The 23,578-nt window shown below is 34.3% G+C and overlaps 1 protein-coding gene across 1 annotated transcript in view; it reads left to right on the forward strand.

Annotated features, from left to right (window-relative positions):
* LOC132637244 (desmethyl-deoxy-podophyllotoxin synthase-like) overlaps positions 1 to 13,170 on the forward strand; it is a gene marked incomplete at its 5' end in the record, with an annotated part of 48,663 nt that extends 35,493 nt beyond the window's left edge. The window contains 2 exons of the mRNA XM_060354362.1: positions 11,603 to 11,634; positions 12,902 to 13,170. Coding sequence (XP_060210345.1) covers positions 11,603 to 11,634; positions 12,902 to 13,170 — 301 coding nt within the window. The remainder of the gene's footprint in view (positions 1 to 11,602; positions 11,635 to 12,901) is intronic.
* Between the last annotated feature and the right edge of the window lie 10,408 nt (positions 13,171 to 23,578).

Below are 23,578 nucleotides of genomic sequence, written 5' to 3' on the forward strand. Positions count from 1 at the left end.
TGGTGGCTTAGTATAATTTAGTATGCGTTTTACTTGTTGTTTTAGCTAAGGCATGTTGCTAGCCTGATTAGAGGTATGCTATTTAAATCATGTTGTTAATAAATATTAAGCCCAATTTAGTATCTTTCGCTATTTAAATCATGTTGTTAGTTTGGCATGTTAATTTATTAGATTAGTATATTTTAGATCAGATTAGTTGCAGCTAGCCATGTATCATGCCCAGTTTGCTAGCATATTTGATATTAACCTGGCTTCTAACATGTTTAGCTCACTGCTTGACTTAATCATCAGATTATTATTGTGTTACTTTCCAACTTAACTTCATCCTTGCTTTAAGATTTGTTGTCGTGTGTTTAAATAATTTCACACTCTTGGCATGGTTTTGTTCAATTTAAACTTGTCCATGACTGCTTAGGTTGCTTGTTTTCAAGGTTGTATTTAGCTTGTTTGAATATGGTTGGATATGACTTAATTAATGAAGCATGAATCAGTAGGATAACTATGTGTTTGAAGATAGGATAACTTGCTCATCAATCATGTGTGTTGGTTAACTTCAGAACCTAAAAGAGATAGATCTGCTCCTGCTATATATTTGAAAAGACTATAGTATTAAAAGTTGTTCATAATGATCGATGTATTTTTCTTAAAATGAGTCTATGCAACCTCTTAGTGAATAGGATATGTTAATTAGTGGAAATAAGATCAACAATAGGTTTGATAGGAATTGAAATGTTGATTGTGAACCCTGAACCTGCCTAAATTTGTTCATGTTCACCAAGTGCCTACTCTAAGTGATCTCAATCAAAGCATGATTTCAGCCTGGCCTTAAATGTTTTTTTTTCTCTGAAACTATGTATTCATATGTGATGGTTTAAATAGTTTTCTGGCATCCCTTTGTGTTAATGAATAAGTAAATGAGAGTGATATGGTCTACCAAAGGCAATATGTGTATTTGGATAAGCATGTATGCCTGTTTTGGAATTCTGTGTTGGCTGCATAATACTGAATATCCATTCATATGTTAATATTCCTTTTTTTCCCATTGTTGTGCATATGCCTCTTCTGTGACACCTGTATGTTTCCTCAAATGCATTATATGAGCCTATAAAGGCCTTGTATTCTTTGAAGTTAAACATTAACAAGCATGACACTTAGTTTGCCTGTTTAGCTCCTTGTATGTGACACATGTCTACTTTATCTTCTTCCATGATTATGGCAAGACTATTATTTAGAATACGTTACCTAGCTCATGTGTCCATCTACTAAGAGAACTTCAGAAACTGTCTTCTTTCACTTGTATGCATTCAGTGTCTACATCAAATACTCATGATCTCATGATGGCATATCTGTTATGATGTTACTCCTCTATTCTAGCTCGATCACTGTACTAGAGTATGTCTGCCCCTCTTTGAGCATGATTATTATTTAACATGGCTAAATATAAGACCCTGTGTGGATATATATTTGGTTTAAGCATTGAGATGTTTAAGATAATTGGGATAAGAGGCTGACACTTGGGGTATTGTGGAGCATGGGTGTAACTTACCTAGGGCAAGAGAATAGGAAGGAAAGGCTTTGAGTTTGCTTAACAAATTCAGTCTAATACTACTACTCCCTAGCTGCTGGGGTTCCTCCATGTGAGAATCATACACCATGGGGACCCTCTAGGATTTTTGTTAATAAAAAACAGCAAAGAGGTCATGTAAAATGAACAACATTGGCACTAAACAGTTGAAATTTGGAAGGTCCATTAGACTGAATATGTAGAACCTCACTCATTCAATGTTATTATATGTTAAGTGTATTTGGAGTGCAGACAATATAATGTTTGTTATGTGCTGAGGATGTTTGAGGCCTTTTCTAAATCCTATAGGTCAATTATGTGTGCAAATTGCCGCCGACATTAGTATTTGTTATTTTGAGTTGGTGTTTTAGTCTGATTGTGTTGTGCTAATTGCCTGAATGAATATACATGATATACATGGTATATACACATACAAGTATGGTATACTCTGTATATGATTGAGCTTTGACTTGGAAGCACTATAGTAGAAACTTGGGCCTGTTTGCTCTCATTTGTTTCTTTAATATGGCATTGGGTTTTGTCTTTTATATTTGGGCCTATTCTCTCCTCTGCCCCTGTTAAGTTGTATTTGGGCCTGTCTTCTTTTCCTCGTATTTGATTATCGCACTAAGTGTGAAATGCATATTTGGCACAAGTATAAACTCTCTTCATCTAGGAATATTCCCTCTTAAACTCTAATTAGTTTAGTTGCTAAGATCTAGATACCTTCTAACCATAATCTCCTTTCTTCCCTTGTTGTTTGCATGGACACTTGTACGAGCCACTTGGGCCATTTTCTTGCCATTCGAAATTTGTTGGGCCTGAGGCCCAACTCTTATTACTTGATCGAGTCCGAGGAAAGGGAATCTAGTACTTGCATTGAAGGCCCACCAGTTCAATTCTCAAACTTCGCCTAATATTATACTTGCATGAAACCGGTACTTAATCCTTTATTAAGATTAAAAACTGGTTTGGATATTCGAACAGGCTAAGTCTTTTAAATAATGGAGCAAGGTTATAATTTTGGGCCTTCCACCCCTTCGAATAATCCAAAAGATGTTTGAAATGCAAGAAGGGATTGATTTTGGGCCTTAAGCTCGTTAATGATTGATTTTGGGCCTTAAGCTCATTAATGGACTTATTTTTTAGAATCAAAATACCAATAATTACTTGATGTAGCTTTTATAAGACCTATTTATTGTTAATAACTACCATTTTAGCTATTTATATTTAGTAACTAATTTACTGTTCTAATTTACCATCCATAGCTATATTAGTAACTATACATATAAATGGTTAAACAAATCCCTTAATAATAGGCATTGAATATTATTAAAATTGGTTCCATAATTTTAGCTTCCCTTTCCTTCTTCAACCATGATTCTCCTTCTCTCTTCCCTTTCCTTCTTCAACCATGTTCCATTTCCTTCTTCCACTAAATCCTAAACCCTAACTTCTTCTCAACAATGGCTATCATTGTTAACCTCTTCTTTTCCACTACACCCTAAACCCTTAATTATTTTTGTTTTCATTAATTAATATGTATGTAATTTGTGTATTTGAACCAGTGATTAACTGTTTATCGACTACACATACATTCAATTTTGTATATGAATGTCTTATGTACTGGTGTATTTGAAACAGTGACGTATTTTGTTGTATGTATTTGTGTATTTGAAATAATGATGCGAATAAAATACACACTCATTTAAATTCGTTTATGAATGTTTCTATGCATTTGTGTATTTGAACCAGTGATGCATATGCTTGCATGTTTTGTGTATTTGAACCAATGAGTGACGTATTTTGTTTGTATGTATTTGTGTATTTGAAATAGTGATGAACTGCGAATCAAATACACAGTCATTTAAATTCGTTTATGAATGTTTGAATGTATTTGTGTATTTGAATTTTTCAATAAAAAACTTAAATACAATTGTTTTTTAAGTGTTTTGAAGTTACAAATCATGTATTTTTCGAATTACCGGTTGAATGATCGCAGTCTCTGTTTTTGTGTTTCCTTCTATTATTAATGTTTTTGAATTTTGAATTTAGTTACAAAAAGAAGGGAAGAGAGAAGGAAAATCATGGTTGGAGAAAGAAATGGAAGCTAAAATTATGGAACAAAATTTACCTTACCAAAAGAAGGGAAGAGAGAAAGATATTAAAAAACGATAATAGTCTGTCTATTAATAAACACCACCGTTAATGCCTAAATTTAAGGGATTTGATTCTTGTTTACAGATTAGTTATGTATTTGAAGACCTTCAAATACACGCGTCCAAATACATAAACTAATAAAAAGGTAGCTACATATCGTAATATTGAAAAGGGTAACTACTAATGGTAAAGACCTATAATAAGGTAGTTATTTCTGTAAGTTTACCATCAAAATATGAAGTTGTTTTTTCTGTTTGGGCCTCAGGCTAAGTTAGACAAAATTTGAATCTCCAAAAATGACTTAAATTTGCAAAAAACTATGGTTGATAACTTGGAGAAAAATCGGAGTACGATTTTTCAGTGGAAACAAAGTATTTTTGGGCTGAAGCCCAACTTAAAGGGACAAAATCAAATGGGAATACACTTGAGAAAATTACATAATAAGTCAAGCTTTTAGAGTTAAGCACACAAATAGCACAACTATTAAAGTTTTTCAAAAATAACAGATTTTATACCTTTATGATATATTTAGAAAAATATTATAGCAAAAAGAATCTCTCTAAATTAGGGATTCAATAATATTTAATCATTTTTTATTATCATTTATCTCCCTTCTTTAAGGGATAAACCCATATCTATTACTCCCTCTGTTTCAATTTGTTTGAACCTATTTTCTTTTTAGTCCGCGCCAAAATGAATGACTTCTTTCCTAATTTGGAAATAAACTTTTAACCTTCATTACTCTGCCTTCCCTCTTCGGCAACTGGATTAATGAACGTCGCGGTCAGGTAGGTTGAAATCCGAGTAGGGCATCCGGATAACGCCGGTTCAAATTCGGCTCGTGGCAACCCCAAAAATAAATATCTTTCTCACTTTATGAATGATTTACAGCCACACAAATTTTCAAGGCTTATTTCGAACCTCAAGTTTCAAAAGTCTTCCCTCTTTCTTAAATGTCGTGCCCAGTCAAATGGGTTCATATAAATTGAAATGGAGGGAGTATATCATTTATCTCTCTTCTTCAATAGATAAATATCTACCTTTATCAATTCTCTTTCGTATACACCCCTCAATTGCTACTACATCTTCTTATTCATTTCTATTTTTCCTATTGGCGGTTGAGAGTTTTAAAAAATTTGGGCGAGGCTAAGGTTATAAAAAAATAGATAGAGTTATATTAAAATATTTATTACACAATCTTTAAAAAATCATATTTATTAAAAAATAATATATCTAGCAAATTCACAACAGATTCGAAAGTGAGTTATTATATTATGTATACTACATATAAATATTATTTGGAGCATATAAAATTATACAAGGTACAAAAATTTATCACACAAGATATAATAAAAGTATACATGGTATATGAAATGTATACAAGGTTTAGTAAAATGTATAACAAAATTATACGAGGTATATAAAATTTATTATACAAGGTATAATAAAAATATATGTGGTATATGAACTGTATACAAGGTTTAATAAAATGTAAACAATATATAACAAAAACTTATACAAGGTACAATTAAATGTATATAAGATATAAAACTTTTGTATATGTTTTTTTCTGTTAGAAATTTAATTTTAAAATATTACTTATATGATATTTATATAATCAAAAGAGCTACAAGCGTGCATATGCTTAAAATATTATGTATCATACAATTTTTATGTATATTAATATTTTGTTTACCTTTTATATGCATTTAATAGGGATGAAGAAGTTATTGTATTGAAACTAGATGTAACCAATTTGGAAGATATTACTAACCAAAAAGTAGGAACATGGGAGGTTTCCTTATACATAAGAAGTTGCTTTATTATAGAACTCTTAATTAAAGTGCTACTAAATGTTTACTGCATTTACCTGTTAACAATATGTAAATATTTTTATATTCTTATCTACTTACGTTTTTTTCCCAATATACCTGGACCAATTTGAGAATAAGAGGGATTTGGAAAGTATAATACGGTTGATTATGGTCTTCAATGAATTAAAGGGCCTTAATAAAACTCTTATATATCTATACTATATAAAAGGGAGACTAATCCGCTTACTTTCTTATAAATAAAAACCAATAAGAACTAAACTCATATCATTAGGACCAAAATTGTAGTGACTCTACTCGGGAGTAATCCCGAGTGTGTCTTGGTCCGGAAATGAAATGAGTTGAACACTTATACGGATTTTGAAACCAAAAAACCCTTTTTCTAAGGGGATATTTTGCCGAAATTTTGAGTTTTATGATAAGCATGACATTTTGCAAGAAATAAAACATTTTAAGCAAATAATCATAATAATCACACATTGAAGCTCGCAAGTCAACCGTATTCTATGGATCCTTAATATTAGGGTGCTTAAAACCTAATATTAAAACCTCGAACTCTGGTCCAAAAATAATTTTTCTCTTGCTTGATAAACCTTTTTTACGCTTGTTTCCTAATTTCTTTTAATAAATTAGGTGACGACTCTAATTAAAAACACTAAAATCCATTTAGAGCACCAACAACTTCTTAGGAACTTTTATGCACCGCATAAAAGTGAGCTGTAACAACACCTATAACATGTATCATATTTGACAAAAGTATTAATAAACCACTTAGAATTTGGGGGAAAACAAGCAACAAAAAAAAAAAAGTCAACATGGTATATGATTAATATCACATATGGTCACTAAGCTTTTCTAATGTCATGAACGGATTTTTTTTTTTTTGTCACGTTGAAATATATGTCCTGGATATTAAGCTTCAGGGCGATCTTCGTAATAGAAAAGACATTGGCGATAAGACTGCTCTTTTTTTTTAGGGATCATCATAAATGATTAAAATATGTTGTTCACTCTATATAAAGTACTATTCAGCCAGAGCTGCCCCTGTTAAGGAGTAGGAGCAAGGTACTGTAATACAGCAGGCGGTTGCGTAGGTATGGGATTTACTAAGGGGATTCAGAATATGAAAAAGTAATCGTACGATGAGATTTAACATATACTATATATACATAAAAATTAATTTTCTCTTGTATATACAATGTAATTTTCTGAACGGATTCAAATGAACCCTCTTCTTTGACACCCTAACCTCGCCTTAGTGGCAGGAAAATATGTCATTTCTGGCTTAACTTTCTCATTATAACAGTAAAGTCGCAAAATCTTTTGTTACATTGACGTAACTGAAATGTATGTAATTATGTATCATAAAAGCACGAACGATCGGAAGGCCAATTTCAGGCTTAGAAAATACAAAATGACAGAATAAAACGGGTAAATTTCTAATTACCTTTTGACTTTGAAGCTTGAAACAAACATTATTGGTAATCTTAGATATATTTTTTGTAGTCTATACTGGATATTATCTCATCATCTATCATATGGCCACCACAAATATTAATGGTGCGCCCTAACAACTCGGCTTCTTCTTGGCATGCAGATTTCTCCTCTCCAACAGACATCAACCACGTTCCCCACTGCATAACAAAATAATAACCGTGAATAAATAAAGTAACATCAAGAAATTGAGCTACATTATTTAAGGTGAAAATTAGTTACATATCTTCCTCATTTTTAATTATTTGATTTATTCGTTTGATTTTTTTGTATCAATGAAAATGAATTTAATACTATAGCAGCAACAAATATAAGGATACTAGTTTAAGTTTATAAATCTATAATTAATTTGTTGGATAAGTGAAAAGCAATGCAAAAAAAAAAAAAATACAGTATTAGCTACAAAATTTGTTGCTAATCGATATGTCGCTAAATAACTCATAATTAATTTTTTTTGTTGCTTAGAGATAAAAATTGTTAATTGCTAATTGCTAATTCCTATTTTAATTTTTCTTCTTAGTGAAGTGATAAGCTATTCAATAAGTATTAGTGCTAGATACTTTTTCTTTGAAACTGTAATTAGTGCTAGATTCATACAGCATATGTACTTGGAGGTGGATGTCTTTGCCTATGGTTTCATAAGTCTCTTCTCAAAATTGGTGCAAAAACTGAAGAAGATTGTTTAGAAGCATCTGTATTGTTTCATTACTGACGAAAACAAGAAGGAGAACATAAATTAAATTGAAGTTGTACTCAAATATGATATTTTCAATTTATTTTATTTTTCACATCTTTTGCTTTTTTTTAGGGTTAAGTTATAAAAAAAATTACTTGCAAGCACTTATGAGCAAGATTGATATAAAATTTTAAAAAGATATCTATGAAAAATAAATATGTACGCACATACAAAAACTTTTAAAAATTGTGTATATTTAGCCTTTTGGTTCGGATTGACTCAACTTCTTTATTTGAGATTTTTACGCTACATACAGCCGTTCAACAAAGCCCACAACAAAATACTAGCTATCCCTAATCTCTATTTTTATTATTATTATTGGTAGTAGTATTTCAACAAATTTTAGCCAATATAATCACTAAGTAAATGTATAATCAATGTCTATATGTTATACAATGGTTATACACTTGCTATATACTTGGTATACACTTGTTATATACTGGTTATACGTTAATAACATAAAATCTTCTAGTTCTACTTACGAAAATTAATTACGGCAATGGCTTGAAAGCACAAACCTGTTTTTAGTAGAAACGGTAGCTTCTTCACTGAAATAAGAAGAAGTATTTCCCTTGACTTATAAGAGATTTAATCCATGCAAGTCTTTCCCTTGAGTTCTCTACTTCAAATATACTTGCTGCACCCAAGAAATAAGCTACCAATAGCTCCTTTTTGCTTATTCCAAATTAAAGTGTTCAAAATTACTGTGTAAACCACATAAAGAATAGAATCACATTTAATTATAATATGAAACTTCAACTTTAATTTGTCTTTTTCCCGCACTTCAAATTAACAATTGAAGGAACTTTATCAACCATACCAAATTATACGTACTGTTGAATAATGGTCCATTCAAATTGATGTTGATTTTGCATTTGCTCTAATCCTGTTTTGCGGCCTCAAGATAGACATTATTGTTGATGTCGGGCAATCTACATTGAAAGTTTCAAAGATTAAGACTGCATTCTATATTGGGCTAAATTCGTATAATACAGCTGGACCACTACCGTGATGACATGTGTTGTCAAACATGATTCAAGTACTAGTCAGCATGTTGCACTTCTGGAAGAGGCTTGGTGGTTCCAGAGAGGCAACTGGGTTTGGAGGACCGTTGGAGTAGCTCCGGAAGAAAGACCAACGGTTAGCCGTTATAGATCATGGTCTATGCCTTCCACGGGACATTAATAAGCTTTATTGTCCTCTTCATTGTCTATCATATTATGGCATTAATTCACATGATTTGTAGGAGCACAATTCATGGAATGTGCACTTCATATCCTTTGTATAAATAGTGCTTATCGTTTCATTGTAAAAAGGACACGAAATCTAGAGAAATAGACAACATACATTATATACCTACTTCATTTTAAGCTCTTATTACTTTATCTTGAGATCATCAAGGGTCTGATGAGAAGCTTGGCCTAAGTCATAAGCACCAGGCTTCACCAAGGCTCATGCTATTCTTAACTTTTACTTTGCTTATATTTTGTTTAAATCAATTTTAATTGCATATCACGTTACTATACTGATCATTTTGATCCACGTGTTCTTGACCACAAACACAAATTCAACTGAACCATTTTCCGGGTAAATACATTCTAGTCAAATATTGAGAATATTTTTTCTATACACCGAAATTAAAGAAAACAATGCACCAGACCTTTGCATGCCAAATAAGGCAGGGCATGGTGATAATGACTTATATTCAGATCTGGAAAGAATAATTAACAACCCTTGTACTATGTTAAATAAATCGGCATATAGCACTTTTAATCCCTGTGTTAATGTTATATTGTGATTTCGGTCCTTGTGTTATCCAAATACAAATATTAACCTTTAATTAAACTATTCGGGTGATATTGATCCTTCTGGTAACGAATCTCAAAAATGTTTACGGACAATTAACTACAATGAGGGATAGTTCGGGTAATTAATTTTTGTTTGCTTGTATTTAACAAGTTCTTTCTAAAAAAATACTTGTGGAGTTGCAGTTTGTGTTACGTGACACAAGTTAGACAATTCATACAAACTAAGAACTCCCCTCCTTCCCCTCTCTTGGAAAAATACAAACTCAGGGGACTTTGATTTGATGAAACTTATCAGAAAGTTCTACATTTTTTCATTTTTGTCTACGATTGCTATCTCTTTCCCTCTCTGTTTCCCCCATTCATGACCTTTAACTATATCTACACATATAGATATATAGAACACGATGATCTTTCTATTGCCTTATGTGAACTTCCATTTTCTTTTCTTTCCTTTTTAGGTCAATTATAAAATGACGTTAAATTCTATCTCTTCTTCTTTTTTGTTATTTGTCTTGTATCTCTATAATCTCAACACGTACTCTCCTTCACCACCGCCCTATCCTGACCCAACCCCAGACCGTTTCATTCCTGATAAACGCCAAAAACCAACTTCTTCTTTTTTGTTATTTGTCTTGTATCTCTATAATCTCAACACGTACTCTCTTTCACCACCGCCCTATCCCGACCCACCCCCTGACCGCTTCATCCCTCAAAAACGCCAAAAACCAACTTCTTCTTTTTTGTTATTTGTCTTGTATCTCTATAATCTCAACACGTATTCTCTTTCGCCACCGCCCTATCCCGACCCACCCCCTGACTGCTTCATCCCTCAAAAATGCCAAAAACCAAACCTTACTTCATGTATTATATAATCCTGTTTCATTCGGACATCATTACACACAAATAAAGTAGAAGAAAAAAAAGTTAGAGAGAAAAAGAAATGTGAGCCTTTTTTTATCATCAACCATGTCTTCTGCTCCAGAAAAGAATGCTTTTCTTGCTCAAGAAAATGGTGTAGTTGATCATCATGATGATGAAATGAAAAGTGTAGGTAAAAATTAATCTGATAATTCTTTGTCCTCTTCCATTGGTAAATCAAGTAATGGAGTTGGAGGAGATGAAGAAGTTGATGAGGAAGCAGTAAGCAAGGCTGAACTTGATGAAGGATCCCTCAATTCTTTGACAATTTTGGAAGCTGCTCTTCCTTTTACGTCAGTTCTTTTCCCTCTTTAATTTTCCTATTTTTTATTTTTATTTGTCAGTCCCTAATTATGTCTTTTTTTTTTATTTTAAATAAATACCATTGCTGGTGTGTGTGTGTGTGTTTTTTTTTTTTTTTTTGGATCATGAATTTTTATTTCAATTAAAAAAAGACATATAATTAGGGACTGAAAAATAAAAATAAAAATTAGGAAAATTAAAAAGGGTTACAAAAAAACTGACTTAAAAGGAAGAGTAGCTTCCAAAGTTGCCAAAGAATTGAGGAATCATTCGTCAAGTTCAGCCTTACTTACTGCTTGCTCACCAGCTTCTTCATCTCCTCCAACTCCATTATTTATTTTACCGATGGAAGCAGATAAAGAATTATCAGAATAATTTTTAACTACACTTTTCATTTCATTTCATCATCACGATGATCAACAAAACCATTTTCTTGAGCAAGAAAAGCATTATTTTCTGGAACAGAAGACATGGTTGATGATCAAAAAAACTTACGTTTCTTTTTCTAACTTTTTTTTCCTTCTACTTTATTTATGTGTAATGATGTCCGAATGAAACAGGATTGGTTTATAGAGTTTTTGAGGTATGAAGCGGTGAGGGGGTGGGGTGGGGCGATCTTAAAGAGATATTGGTATTATGAGGAAGATGCGATATTCAAAACAGAGAATTCAAGGCATTCATTGTTTCTGCCAATTGCAAAAGGGCCATGGAGGAACACAAAATTCTTACAACTTTGAAAAAGAACCACATTAATTAAAAGTGACAAATTGTGTGAAAGCAAATATAGTTGGCTTCTTATAAACCCACTGAAATTCTTTCGTTGGTCTTGGTACGGAGGAAATGGCAGTGCTACATTTGCAATTAATTTGCTCTGGTATTAACTGATTGTTAAGCACAAAATTCCTCGTAAGTTCATCAATTGAAGTGGAATTTTTTTTTCTCCATTAGTGTTGTCTCTTTCTAGACGATGGCATCTTAATGAGGAAACAATAGTGGGTTATGGATAAGGAGTTGAATATTAATGATCAGTGCAGTTGTGATCTTGTCGTTTCATTTGATGCACTTCATCGCCAATATTTGGCATTTAAAAAAAATGCGATAACTTGCTTTGTTTTTGACATGGAAAGGTGGTCATATGATAAAAGCAATGGATCAAGAAGGAATTGGCAAAAATCGGGTTCGACTTTCTTAACTTGCTTATTATTTAATTAGCGTTATTTACCCATTGAGATTTGTGAAATTCTCATTCATAAATGTCAGGGTAGATAATTCGCTCATGATGATCTTGAAATGCATTCTAATTAAGTTAAGGAATAACATATGTTATTTGCTTATTATAATTTATTATTCCATGCTAAACAATCAAATGGTCATAAATTGATATAACCATGATGTTTTCCAATTTTTCTAACAGTGGGTTGGGATAGAGCGGTGGTAAAATAGAGTACTGATTGAGATTATAGAGATACAAGGAAAATAATAAAAAAAGAAGAAGAGATGAAATTTAAAGTCATTTTATTCTTGAACTAAAAAGGAAAGAAAGAAAAATGGAAGTTCACATAAGGCCATAGAAAGATCGTCATGTTCTATATATCTATATGTGTATGTATAGTTAAAGGACAATTTTAACGAAGAGGTGAATATTTGAACCAAAAGTATAACGATAGGGATATATCTGGACCAAAAGTACAACGAGGGGTATATTTATACACCATATCTAGAAATATCACAACATGTTTAAACCACAAAATCTAAAGGGTGTGCCAAAAGTCTATTCTTTCTTAAATTTCGTGCAACCACGTTATATAAAATGAAACGTAATGATAAGTAACTCAATTCTTCTTCGAACGACTAACATATTCTAATTTGAATGATGTAACAAGACATGTTTGCATTTGGAACAAATATTTCAGCTACAACTGTTGATTGAGCAATGACAGAAATGCTGAAGAACACAAGTGCCTTAGAGAAAGCACAAGAAAAAGTCAGGAGAGTTTTTAGTGTAAAGGTTATGTGGATGAATCAAACTTTGATGAATTGAAATACTTAAGAGCAGTCATCCAAGATGATGCAGAGTGCTTTAAAGCAGAGAGATTTCTTGGTAGCTCCATTGATTTCAATGGGAATAATTTTGAGTACATACCATTTGGAACTGGAAGAAGGATGTGTCCTGGCATGTCATTTGGTTTAGCAAATGTAGAGCTTCCATTGGGTCTTTTTCTTTACCATTTTGATTGGAAGCTGCCCAATGGGATGAAACATGAAGAATCGGATATGAGTGAGGTATACTTTGGCGTGGCAGTGAGAAGAGAACTTAATATGCATGTAATTCCTATTGTCTCCAAGTCTGTATAACAATAATAAAATCATCTATGTATCTTGCTTTTTCTAATAAAGCTTAATCATTGGTGATATTATTGTACGATTAGTTGGCCATAAGGAAACTGTTAGATTATTCGTGCACTTATAACTTAAAGTGGATAACTTTAAATAGTTTCAAAGGAAATCTTTCCTCCTTTTTTGTTTTTCTAGTTTACTCATTTGTGGCTCCGGTGGAAAGTAGATCAACACGTTATTGCTTCACGAGTAACTCTCATCGAAGTTCACTATGAATCTTTAGGCGTGCATTAGCCTAAACCGTGAAAACTAGGTCGTGGGAGAGCAATACAAGCGTCGTGCTGCCAAGCAAAGTAGTCTTGTCAAATTTGCATTTACAACTTGTACACTTTTTAATTTGTCAAACTGACCCAACCCTCTACTTAGATTTGTTTTCATTTAGAGCCTCTACTTATTAACATATTCGGTGATAACACATGTTTGTACTAGATTGACTATGTCTATGTGACATCGAAGTTAAGGATTGGATTTGACTTAAAGTTTAAGCATCATAAGTGGTGAAAACATGTAGATCTCATAATGTTTAAAACGAGTAATGTCACACCCCAAAACCCACCCTAGACGTGACCGCCATCCGACGTCATGAACAACATCGAAAGAACCTAAATGATACAATAATAACACTTGAACCCGCCAGGTTCAACATTCGCCTCCAACATTTTATAAAGTAAATGTAACAAATCATGAATATATAAATTAAATCAGCAGAAGTCTTTATTCACCAAATACTTAGTCAAACGTAATAACGTGCCCGAGAGTTAATCAATAACTCAACAACTACCCACAAGAATGTATACTATGGAGCTTCTAAGATAATGAGCAATGTCTAAATCATTGGGACGTAGCCTGAAACTAAAAGACGAAGAGTAAAGTTAGAATGGTGCCCCACGAACAATCATGTGGGCTCACCGAATAGTCTCGAAACAACAAGTTCTCTTAAGTCGTAGGCGTATCACGAACCTGCTCCTCAATGATACCTAACATATCAAAAACAACAATGGTATGCCTGAGTACTGGGTACTCAGTGAGTGTCTAAGGCGCAATAGTTAACAAACAAGATATAGTGAATAAAATCGATAAAATGATATCAATGGAAATAACAGTTCCAACCCAGGAATAAAATGAGTCAGCAACATTAAAGAGTCATCAAAAAATCCAACAACCAAAGACATATTAACTTAACTCCTTACCATTTACCAAGCCAAGCATTTCACTTACGAATTCAATATCCCCACACGCCACTCACAGGAAACAAGATACGAAACAAGCCACTCATAGGCAAACTAATCAATCAATCGATATTCCGGGTTAGGAAACCACGGAGGCTAATCGTACTCTGGACTCGGACAGCAATAGATGCTCCGGGCTTGGAAGCAACGGAGGCTAATCGCCCTCTGGACCAGCACAGTCGTAGATACTCCGCGCTAGGAAACAACAGAGTTCAATCGTCCTCTGGACTGACACAACAATACTCGTATCGATACGTTAGGATCCATAACGGCTAATCGTCCTCGGGATTAGCACAGCTTGCCCATACAGGCCTAAACACCAACAAAATACAAATCATGGCATATTACTGAATCATCAATCATGGCTTAGAGCCGAATCTCACTTCTCAAGTCATCATCTCAAAATGGAGGCATTTCAAGTCATAGCCGATTTAGAATCTTATTCAAATCTCTTATTCAATTTCAAGTTCAAGAAACCCATTCAACAACAAAACAAGTTTAAGGTCCAACCTTTAGAAGATTAAGTTCAATCATCCAATAATGGGAAAAGCGAGTTTCACAAAGTAGTATAGTTCGTATAAGGTTCGATGCGGGCTTGACCCTACACACGCATGACCTTGTCTAAAAGAAATCATCTTTAATTCCATAATAAATTCCACCAAATAAGAGTTATAACTTATACAAATAATCAAGGAAGGATTCTCAAATACAATTCATGCTTTCACAATATAAGCGTACTTCACAAGTAGATATAGTTGAAAAGATTATTTTTGGAATATAGACATACTTCAAGGAAGATTTTTGAGAAAATCTAGACATACATGAAAAGACGAATTTTGAAATATAGACATACAAAACACCTTCATAATCAAAAGGATTTTCTTTAAAAGAGACATACAAATTACCTTTATATTCAAAAAGGATTTTATTTTTAAAGAGACATACATCCAAAATAAGGTTTTTAAAAGGGAGACATACAAATCACCTTTATAGTCAAAAACTGATTTTAAAAGAGACATGCAAATCACAACCAAAGAGTTCATAAAGACCGATCGAAAGAGTATGTTCAAAAGAGACATACCTTAATTTGTTAAACAAGGTTTAACAAATCACTTTTCTAATGAATAACACCCAAACCCTAGCTTGAATCACTTTGGGAAGAATTATGTTGCAAATCCTAGGTTTTGGTCACAAAAATCATGTTAACAATCATGGGTTTGATGTTAGAAAGGGATTAGGAACCTGAATTCAACCTAGAATCATGATAAAACTTACCTTGTAGGGTTCTTGAGGTTTGGTACTTGTTCTTCCTGACTTTAGGGTAATTTTTCGTGAATAGGGGTATTAGGGAAATAAACCCCAAGCTTAAGTATAACTTAAAACGCGTAAACCCGACTTTTTGACCCGAATCCGACCTGTTTCGCGATGGGTTCGCGATGCAGGGCCATAGCGCAACAGTCGGCATGTCAATAATCATCCTTGCGCGATCATCCCGCGATGTGGGGCCATCACACGCGCCCCCACGCGCCTGAAATAGTGACGTGTGTCGGCTCTGCACAGTGTTCGGTAAAATGGACATAACTTCTTGTACGTAACATTTCTCGGGCTGGGCGACCTACCGTTGAAAATATATTTCAAAGAGCTACAACTTACATGAAGGAAGTTTTTCCAAATTCGCAACACATTTTCACAAACATCGCCCAGAAAAAGACCTACCAAAACTTAGGCGAATTTAAGAGGCCTTAAGAACTTCACTAATTGGTTTGACTTCAAAACGACCATCTTCCACCCGAATTCATCATGAATGGATTCATATAGATATAATATCATCTTAATACTATATTTTTACACATTCGCACCTAGTTCAAGTTTACGAGGTGTTACATTATCCCCCCCCCCCCCCCCCTTTAAGATTATTCGTCCTCGAATGAGGGTTATGGCCTAAGATTTTCACTAACCCTCAAACTTTCGAATTATCACTAGTGCTTCTTTATGTGGTAAGATATCACAAACAAAACTCATATAATGCTTTAACAATAACAATATGGTCCTCGGAGAGATTCCCACAACAACCAGACAAGCCTAAGCATGGAATAAGGGATTTACACCCATAGTCTACCTCGAGATTTAACGATATTACTCTTTCAACCTATAATGGGTTCACCTAGAAATACTAGACTAACCATTTCAATCTAGAATTGTATAACACTTGGTAAGTCAGTCTGTGCCCATAATCACCTCAAAGTACTCTATTCCTATTTCCAACAAATCTGAAGTAGTCTTACGATCCTTAACTACACCACGCAATATTATAGACCCTAGAAGTAATGTTGAGGCACTAACTGTTTGAGTTCTCTACCATAGTCAAGGACAAAGCACAAAGTTTTATAATGAAGATTCAAACTTGCATCGGTCAACGGATATGCCTTAAGAGAACTTATAGTTACAATACCTGTGCCCACGTCATCAGGGTCTTCAGCCGCCTCTCTACGAGTCAAACCATAAAGTCCAGCTTGTCCCCCATTAGCGATGTTAGAAACCGCTTTACCAGCCCCATTACCACAAGCATTAGGAGTGTTGTTGACATTACTATCAGGTGAATTATTACTATGGCCCGAAGAGTTAGCCATTTCACGAAGCCACTTCCTACAATGTTTATTGATATTACCCCTTATACCACAATGGTGACAACTACGATCCTCTCATCCAGATGTTTGTCGGTTACTACCGTGTGAATATCCATTCTGATTATCGTTCCTCTAACCTTGTCCACCAGATGGAACACCTCCATTAAACTGAGAAACAGACCGCTCGGTGCAGAATTACCTTTCCGTTGACCTTCATCGTACGAACCAGTGAAACCACCCGTAGATCGGGCCTTCTTGTGCAGATCTCGATCCACCCTCTCTTTATTTTTCCAACTTTCTTGTTGTTCAGCAAACCCAACCAGAGATGAGAAAGTGCAAGTAGGAGACATAGCAATAGCAACACATGCAAACTTGATACGTGATACCAAGTCTTTCACAAAACGAGTCAACTTATGCTTTTCAGTCGGAATCATGTATGAAGCATACTTTGACAGACGAGTGAACTCCAAACTATACTCACGAACCGACTTGTTACCCTGCTCTAGCTTTTCAAACTTTATAGCCATAGCAATTCTTTCCTCATCAGACAAGAAACTTTCCATGAACACCTCTTCAAATTCAGCCCACGTCGGAGTTAAAGCAGCGTCACCTCTCTTAGATTCCCACATCTCAAACCATACGTGAGCAACATCCTTCAACTGATACGAAGCAAGCGTCACAGCTTCTGAATCCTGGGAATCCATTGCCCTCAATGCCTTAAAGGTCTCATCTAAAAAGTGTTGGGGGTCATCCACCTCTCGTGACCCAAAGAACTCTGGTGACTTCAAGTCTAGGAATTGCTTAAGTCTGCCTCCACCATGAGGTCCCACACCTCCACGTTGCTGCTGAGCCGCAACCAAAGCAGTCAATATTTGAATAGCCGTTTGCATAGTGCCTATCTCAGGCACACCCGCAACAGGAACAGCCGGAGCAGGCAATGCTGGGGGTGGTGCTTGATTTCCATCTTCATTTCCATTACCAGCATTCGCACCCCCAAGATTTCGGTTAACTTTCGCGGGACGTCCTCGTTTACCATTTTTGGATCGCGTCAGAGTCATTTTTGCAAGGCATGAATTAACGGGCGAATTAGAATGATCCTAAAAAGGACTTTAAGCTCTACAACACAATCTAGAATCAAGAAAAATAGGAAACACCTATAAATGTCCTGGGAGTTTCTCGGTCATGCAGGTGATCAGGCTGCACAAGGAAAACTCCACTAGACACAGCTCCACAGACACCGATAATAATCCTCGGACGTATTTAAACCTAGGCTCTGATACCAATCTTGTCACGCCCCAAAACCCAGCCTAGACGTGACCGGCATCTGACGTCATGAACAACATCGGAAGAACCTAAACGATACAATAATAACACTTGAACCCGCAGGTTCAACATTCGCATCCAACAGTTTATAAAGTAAATGTAACAGATCATGAATATATAAATTAAATCAGAGGAAGTCTTTATTCACCAAATACTTAGTCAAACGTAATAACGTGCCCGAGAGTTAATGAATAACTCAACAACTACCCACAAGAACGTATACTATGGAGCTTCTAAGATAATGAGCAATGTCTAAATCATCGGGACGCAGCCCAAAACTAAAAGACGAAGAGTAAAGATAGAATGGTGCCCCACGAACAATTATGTGGGCTCGCCGAATAGTCTCGAAGCAGCAAGTTCTCTTAAGTCTTAGGCGTATCACGAACCTGCTCCTCAATGATACCTAACATACCATCAAAAACAACAATGGTATGCCTGAGTACTGGGTACTCAGTGAGTGTCTAAGGCGCAATAGTTAACAAACAAGATATAGTGAATAAAATCGATAAAATGATATCAATGGAAATAACAGTTCAAACCCAGGAATAAAATGAGTCAGAAACATTAAAGAGTCATTAAAGAATCCAACAACCAAAGACATATTAACATAACTCCTTACCGTTTACCAAGCCAAGCATTTCACTTACGAATTCAATATCCCCGCAAGCCACTCACAGGCAACAAGATACGAAACAAGCCACTCATAGGCAAACTAATCAATCAATCGATACTCCGGGTTAGGAAACCACGGAGGCTAGTCGTCCTCTAGACTAGCACAGCAATAAATACTCCGGCCTTGGAAGCAACGGAGGCTAATCGTCCTCTGGACTAGCACAGCCATAGATACTCCAATCTAGGAATATACGGAGGCTAATCGTCCTCTAGACTGATACAGCAATACTCGTATCGATACGTTGGGATCCATAACGGCTAATCGTCCTCTGGATTAGCACAGCTTGCCCATACAGGCCCAAACACCAACAAAATACAAATCATGGCATATTACTGAATCATCAATCATGGCTTAGAGCCGAATCTCACTTCTCAAGTCATCATCTCAAAATGGAGGCATTTCAAGTCATAACCGATTTAGAATCTTATTCAAATCTCTTATTCAATTTCAAGTTCAAGAAACCCATTCAACAACAAAACAAGTTTAAGGTCCAACCTTTAGATGATTAAGTTCAATCATCCAATAAAGGGAAAAGTGAGTTTCACAAAGTAGTATAGTTCGTATAAGGTTCGATGCGGGCTTGACCCTACACAAGCATGACCTTGTCTAAAAGAAATCATCTTTAATTCCATAATAAATTCCACCAAACAAGAGTTATAACTTATACAAACAATCAAGGAAGAATTCTCAAATACAATTCATGCTTTCACAATATAAGCGTACTTCACAAGTAGACATAGTTGAAAAGATGATTTTTGGAATATAGACATACTTCAAGGAAGATTTTTGAGAAAATCTAGACATACATGAAAAGATGAATTTTGAAATACAGACATACAAAACACCTTCATAATCAAAAGGATTTTCTTTAAAAGAGACATACAAATTATCTTTATATTCAAAAAGGATTTTATTTTTAAAGAGACATACATCCAAAATAAGGTTTTTAAAAGGGAGACATACAAATCACCTTTATAGTCAAAAAATGATTTTAAAAGAGACATACAAATCACAACCAAAGAGTTCATAAAGACCGATCGAAAGAGTATGTTCAAAAGAGACATACCTTAATTTTTTAAACAAGGTTTAACAAATCACTTTTCTAATGAACACCCAAACCCTAGTTTGAATCACTTTGGGAAGAATTATGTTGCAAACCCTAGGTTTTGGTCATAAAAATCATGTTAAGAACATGGGTTTGATGTTAGAAAGGGATTAGGAACCTGAATTCAACCTAGAATCATGATAAAACTTACCTTGTAGGGTTCTTGAGGTTTAGGACTTGTTCTTCCTGACTTTAGGGTAATTTTTCGTGAATAGGGGTGTTAGGGAAATAAACCCCAAGCTTAAATATAACTTAAAACGCGTAAACCCGACTTTTTGACCCGAATCCGACCTGTTTCGCGATGGGTTCGCGATGCAGGGCCATCGCGAAACAGTCTGCAGGTCAATACTCAGACTTGCGCGATCAGCCCGCGATGTGGGGCCATCGCACGCTCCCCCACGCGCCCGAAATAGTGACGTGTGTCGGTTCTGCGCAGTGTTCGGTAAAATGGACATAACTACGTACCTTTACTTGGGCAGGACGACCTACCGTTGGAAACCTATTTCAAAGATCTACAACTTTCATGAAGGAAGTTTTTCCAACTTCGCAACACATTTTCACGAAAATCGCCCAGAAGACAGACCTACCAAAACTTAGGCGAATTTAAGAGGCCTTAAGAACTTCACTAGTTGGTTTGACTTCAAAACGACCATCTTCCACCCGAATTCATCATGAATGAATTCATATAGATATAATATCATCTTAATACTTGATTTTTATACATTCACACCTAGTTCAAGTTTACGAGGTGTTACAAGTAACATCTTGTAAAAAAATATGATAATTTTAAAATTTAAGAGATATATACTAAGTGCTTCCCTTGCAGGATCTTAGTCCTTCAACCATGTTTACACTATATGCCAAGCCCATATCACTGAAAATTGAATCGAAGTTCAATATTGATCAATCTACTAAATGAGTAACATGTTGTCATATCTATCAGCTATATATCTGCTTAGCCAATTTTGTTAAACCAAAATAGTTAATGCAAGTTTATTCAGCCCAGTATTCCAAAGTTACACCTGTGGGTTGGAGAGTACTCCAACTAGTTGTACCATCAAAGAACTCGTGACGAATATAAGCTTACTTGTCATTCAATTGAGCCATTTTAATTGCGGGGGATTAGCAATAAGTGCTAGCATATCACACAAAATTGCAGATGGATGCACACTCTGCAATTTGATTAGTGATTGGGCTGCTATTGCTTGTGGACACAACTCGAAAATCTTGTCACCTCAAATTTCGAAACTGAAGTTACTAAAGGCTCAAGTGGCATCAGAAACAGGGATGCAAAATCCAACCCGATTCAAAGTGTTGTCCGCACTAATTTACAAGTGCACAACAGCTGCAGCTCGAACTCATTTAAACCATCCGTGTTGACACAAGTTGTGAATTTACGTCGAATATTCGATCCACCACTATCAACAAGAGCAATTGGGAATATTTTTTAGTATAATTCCTGTGGCAACGACTAGCGAAGATTATATGACAATCGCAGAGTGGTTCGTGAGCTAAGGAAAGCTAAAGAAGAACTCAACACGGGCAATTGAGCCATATTTTTAGTATATAGCTCGCTTTGGAATTTATTTTGTATTTTGAGACTTACACTATATTGAGAAACTGCTTTTAAATTTAATTACAATCTCGTATGGTTTATACGTATTTCTTGTGAAAATAGTTTAATTCCATGTGAGTCAGCCTATTGAATAATAGCTCTGTAGGTGCCTATCACAACCTTGGATTTGGGTTCTTTACAAACTTAATATCACGGCTTAGGCTTTAAAATCCAATGAGTCAAGAAGCACACGGTATCTTAGTAGAGTCTCGATTATGAATATGTTATCGAAAAGACTTATTAATAGGAGGCTTAGAAAAATGTCACTTCTTTTATTCTTATCTCGTGTGATTCATGAGTTGAGTTAATCATATCAAAACTAACTTATAGTAATGAAAGAAATGAAAGTAATCAAAAGTAATCAATACTTTTTCTTGCTCTTTGGTTATATTAATCTATATATAATATAAAGCTAGGCAATAGAAAAGTGATGTGGCATCTCTCTATGGTCAAGGATCCTATTTATCTTTTTTCTCCTTTTTTTGACATTTTTCTCTCATTTTCTCTATTTATATGCTATGTTACAAAACCAAAAGCCACTCTTTTAAATGTGCACGTTGAATTCTCTATAACACTTTGCCAGTTTTCTTTCTTTGCTATTTAATGTACATCACTAACGGTAAAATCAATATCAATGAGGACAATGAAAAATTGTAAAGGCAATAAAGAATTAACTTAAATGAGAAATAGTGAAAAGTCATGGCAACGATTGGAGTCCTCTTCACAGTGATAAAGACTTCTTCTTATAAATTCAATCCTCCTCTTAATCCTTAGCATTCTTTTGCTGCAAATTTGTCTCTTTCAATTTCCCTTTTTTTTTAAAGTTTTTTTGTAATTTGAATTTGCACTATGTGATACATACTTTGTCCCTGTATAAATGTGTATGTTTTTTCTGATTTTTTATTTTTTTTTATTTTTTACGGGAGTAACAACGTTCAGATATTTGGTTTTCTTAAAAGCTTCAATTAGGCCTATTTTGGCCTTTCTAATGTTGAATGTAATGTTTCTTTTGAGAGCAATACCTGGACATAGAAACTTATTTGTATGTCTAATTTGAGAATGTTATTGCAGGGCCTGTTTCAGAGAGTGCAACACCCATAAAGGTAGAAATTCATAGGTATATTACATATCTATTATATACTCTCAAAAAATTGTGCATTTTTGTATCCACTTATATGCATGATTTGTTAAGTTTGTGAAACTTTTAGTGCATTTTAATTGGGAAGTTATTTGTATGTATTCTAAAAACGCACTTTGTAGTTTCTATATTTTGATTTACAATTCGAGGTGATGGGTATATATAATTGGGTTCCTCTTCATGATATTACTTTCGGTGTAATATTTTCGTTATCTTGATGTATTAATCAAGAAAAAATGAATAATATTCATGCATCCTAATTGAAAGTATACAATACATTTCATTAATTTTTTGTAAAATCTGAAATTATTTTGTGAAATAAGAGTATTATTTGTACTTGTAGAATTTTCTGGAGGAATATATTTTTTTTAAAAAAAGGCTTGATTGAGGATATGTTTTTTTTAAAATGGCCTAAATAGAGCGTGGTGCAAATTAATGACTTTTACTTCTTTCTTATCATTTTAGAAGCGATGGGTTAGGTAGTTTGCTTTAAAATAGGGAAAGTCTAATGAATAGCCTATTTTTTAAATAAGAAATTCCCTTATTATTTGGCATTGGAAATTTGGAATATTTTGTATTCCTGAAATTAAGATTATACTATAAAATATAAATATATTAATTACATACATAGATAACTAAATTATGTGTGGAACGTA

This window comes from Lycium barbarum, chromosome 4 (assembly GCF_019175385.1).
Source record: "Lycium barbarum isolate Lr01 chromosome 4, ASM1917538v2, whole genome shotgun sequence".
In the NCBI taxonomy this organism is placed as follows: Eukaryota; Viridiplantae; Streptophyta; class Magnoliopsida; order Solanales; family Solanaceae; genus Lycium; species Lycium barbarum.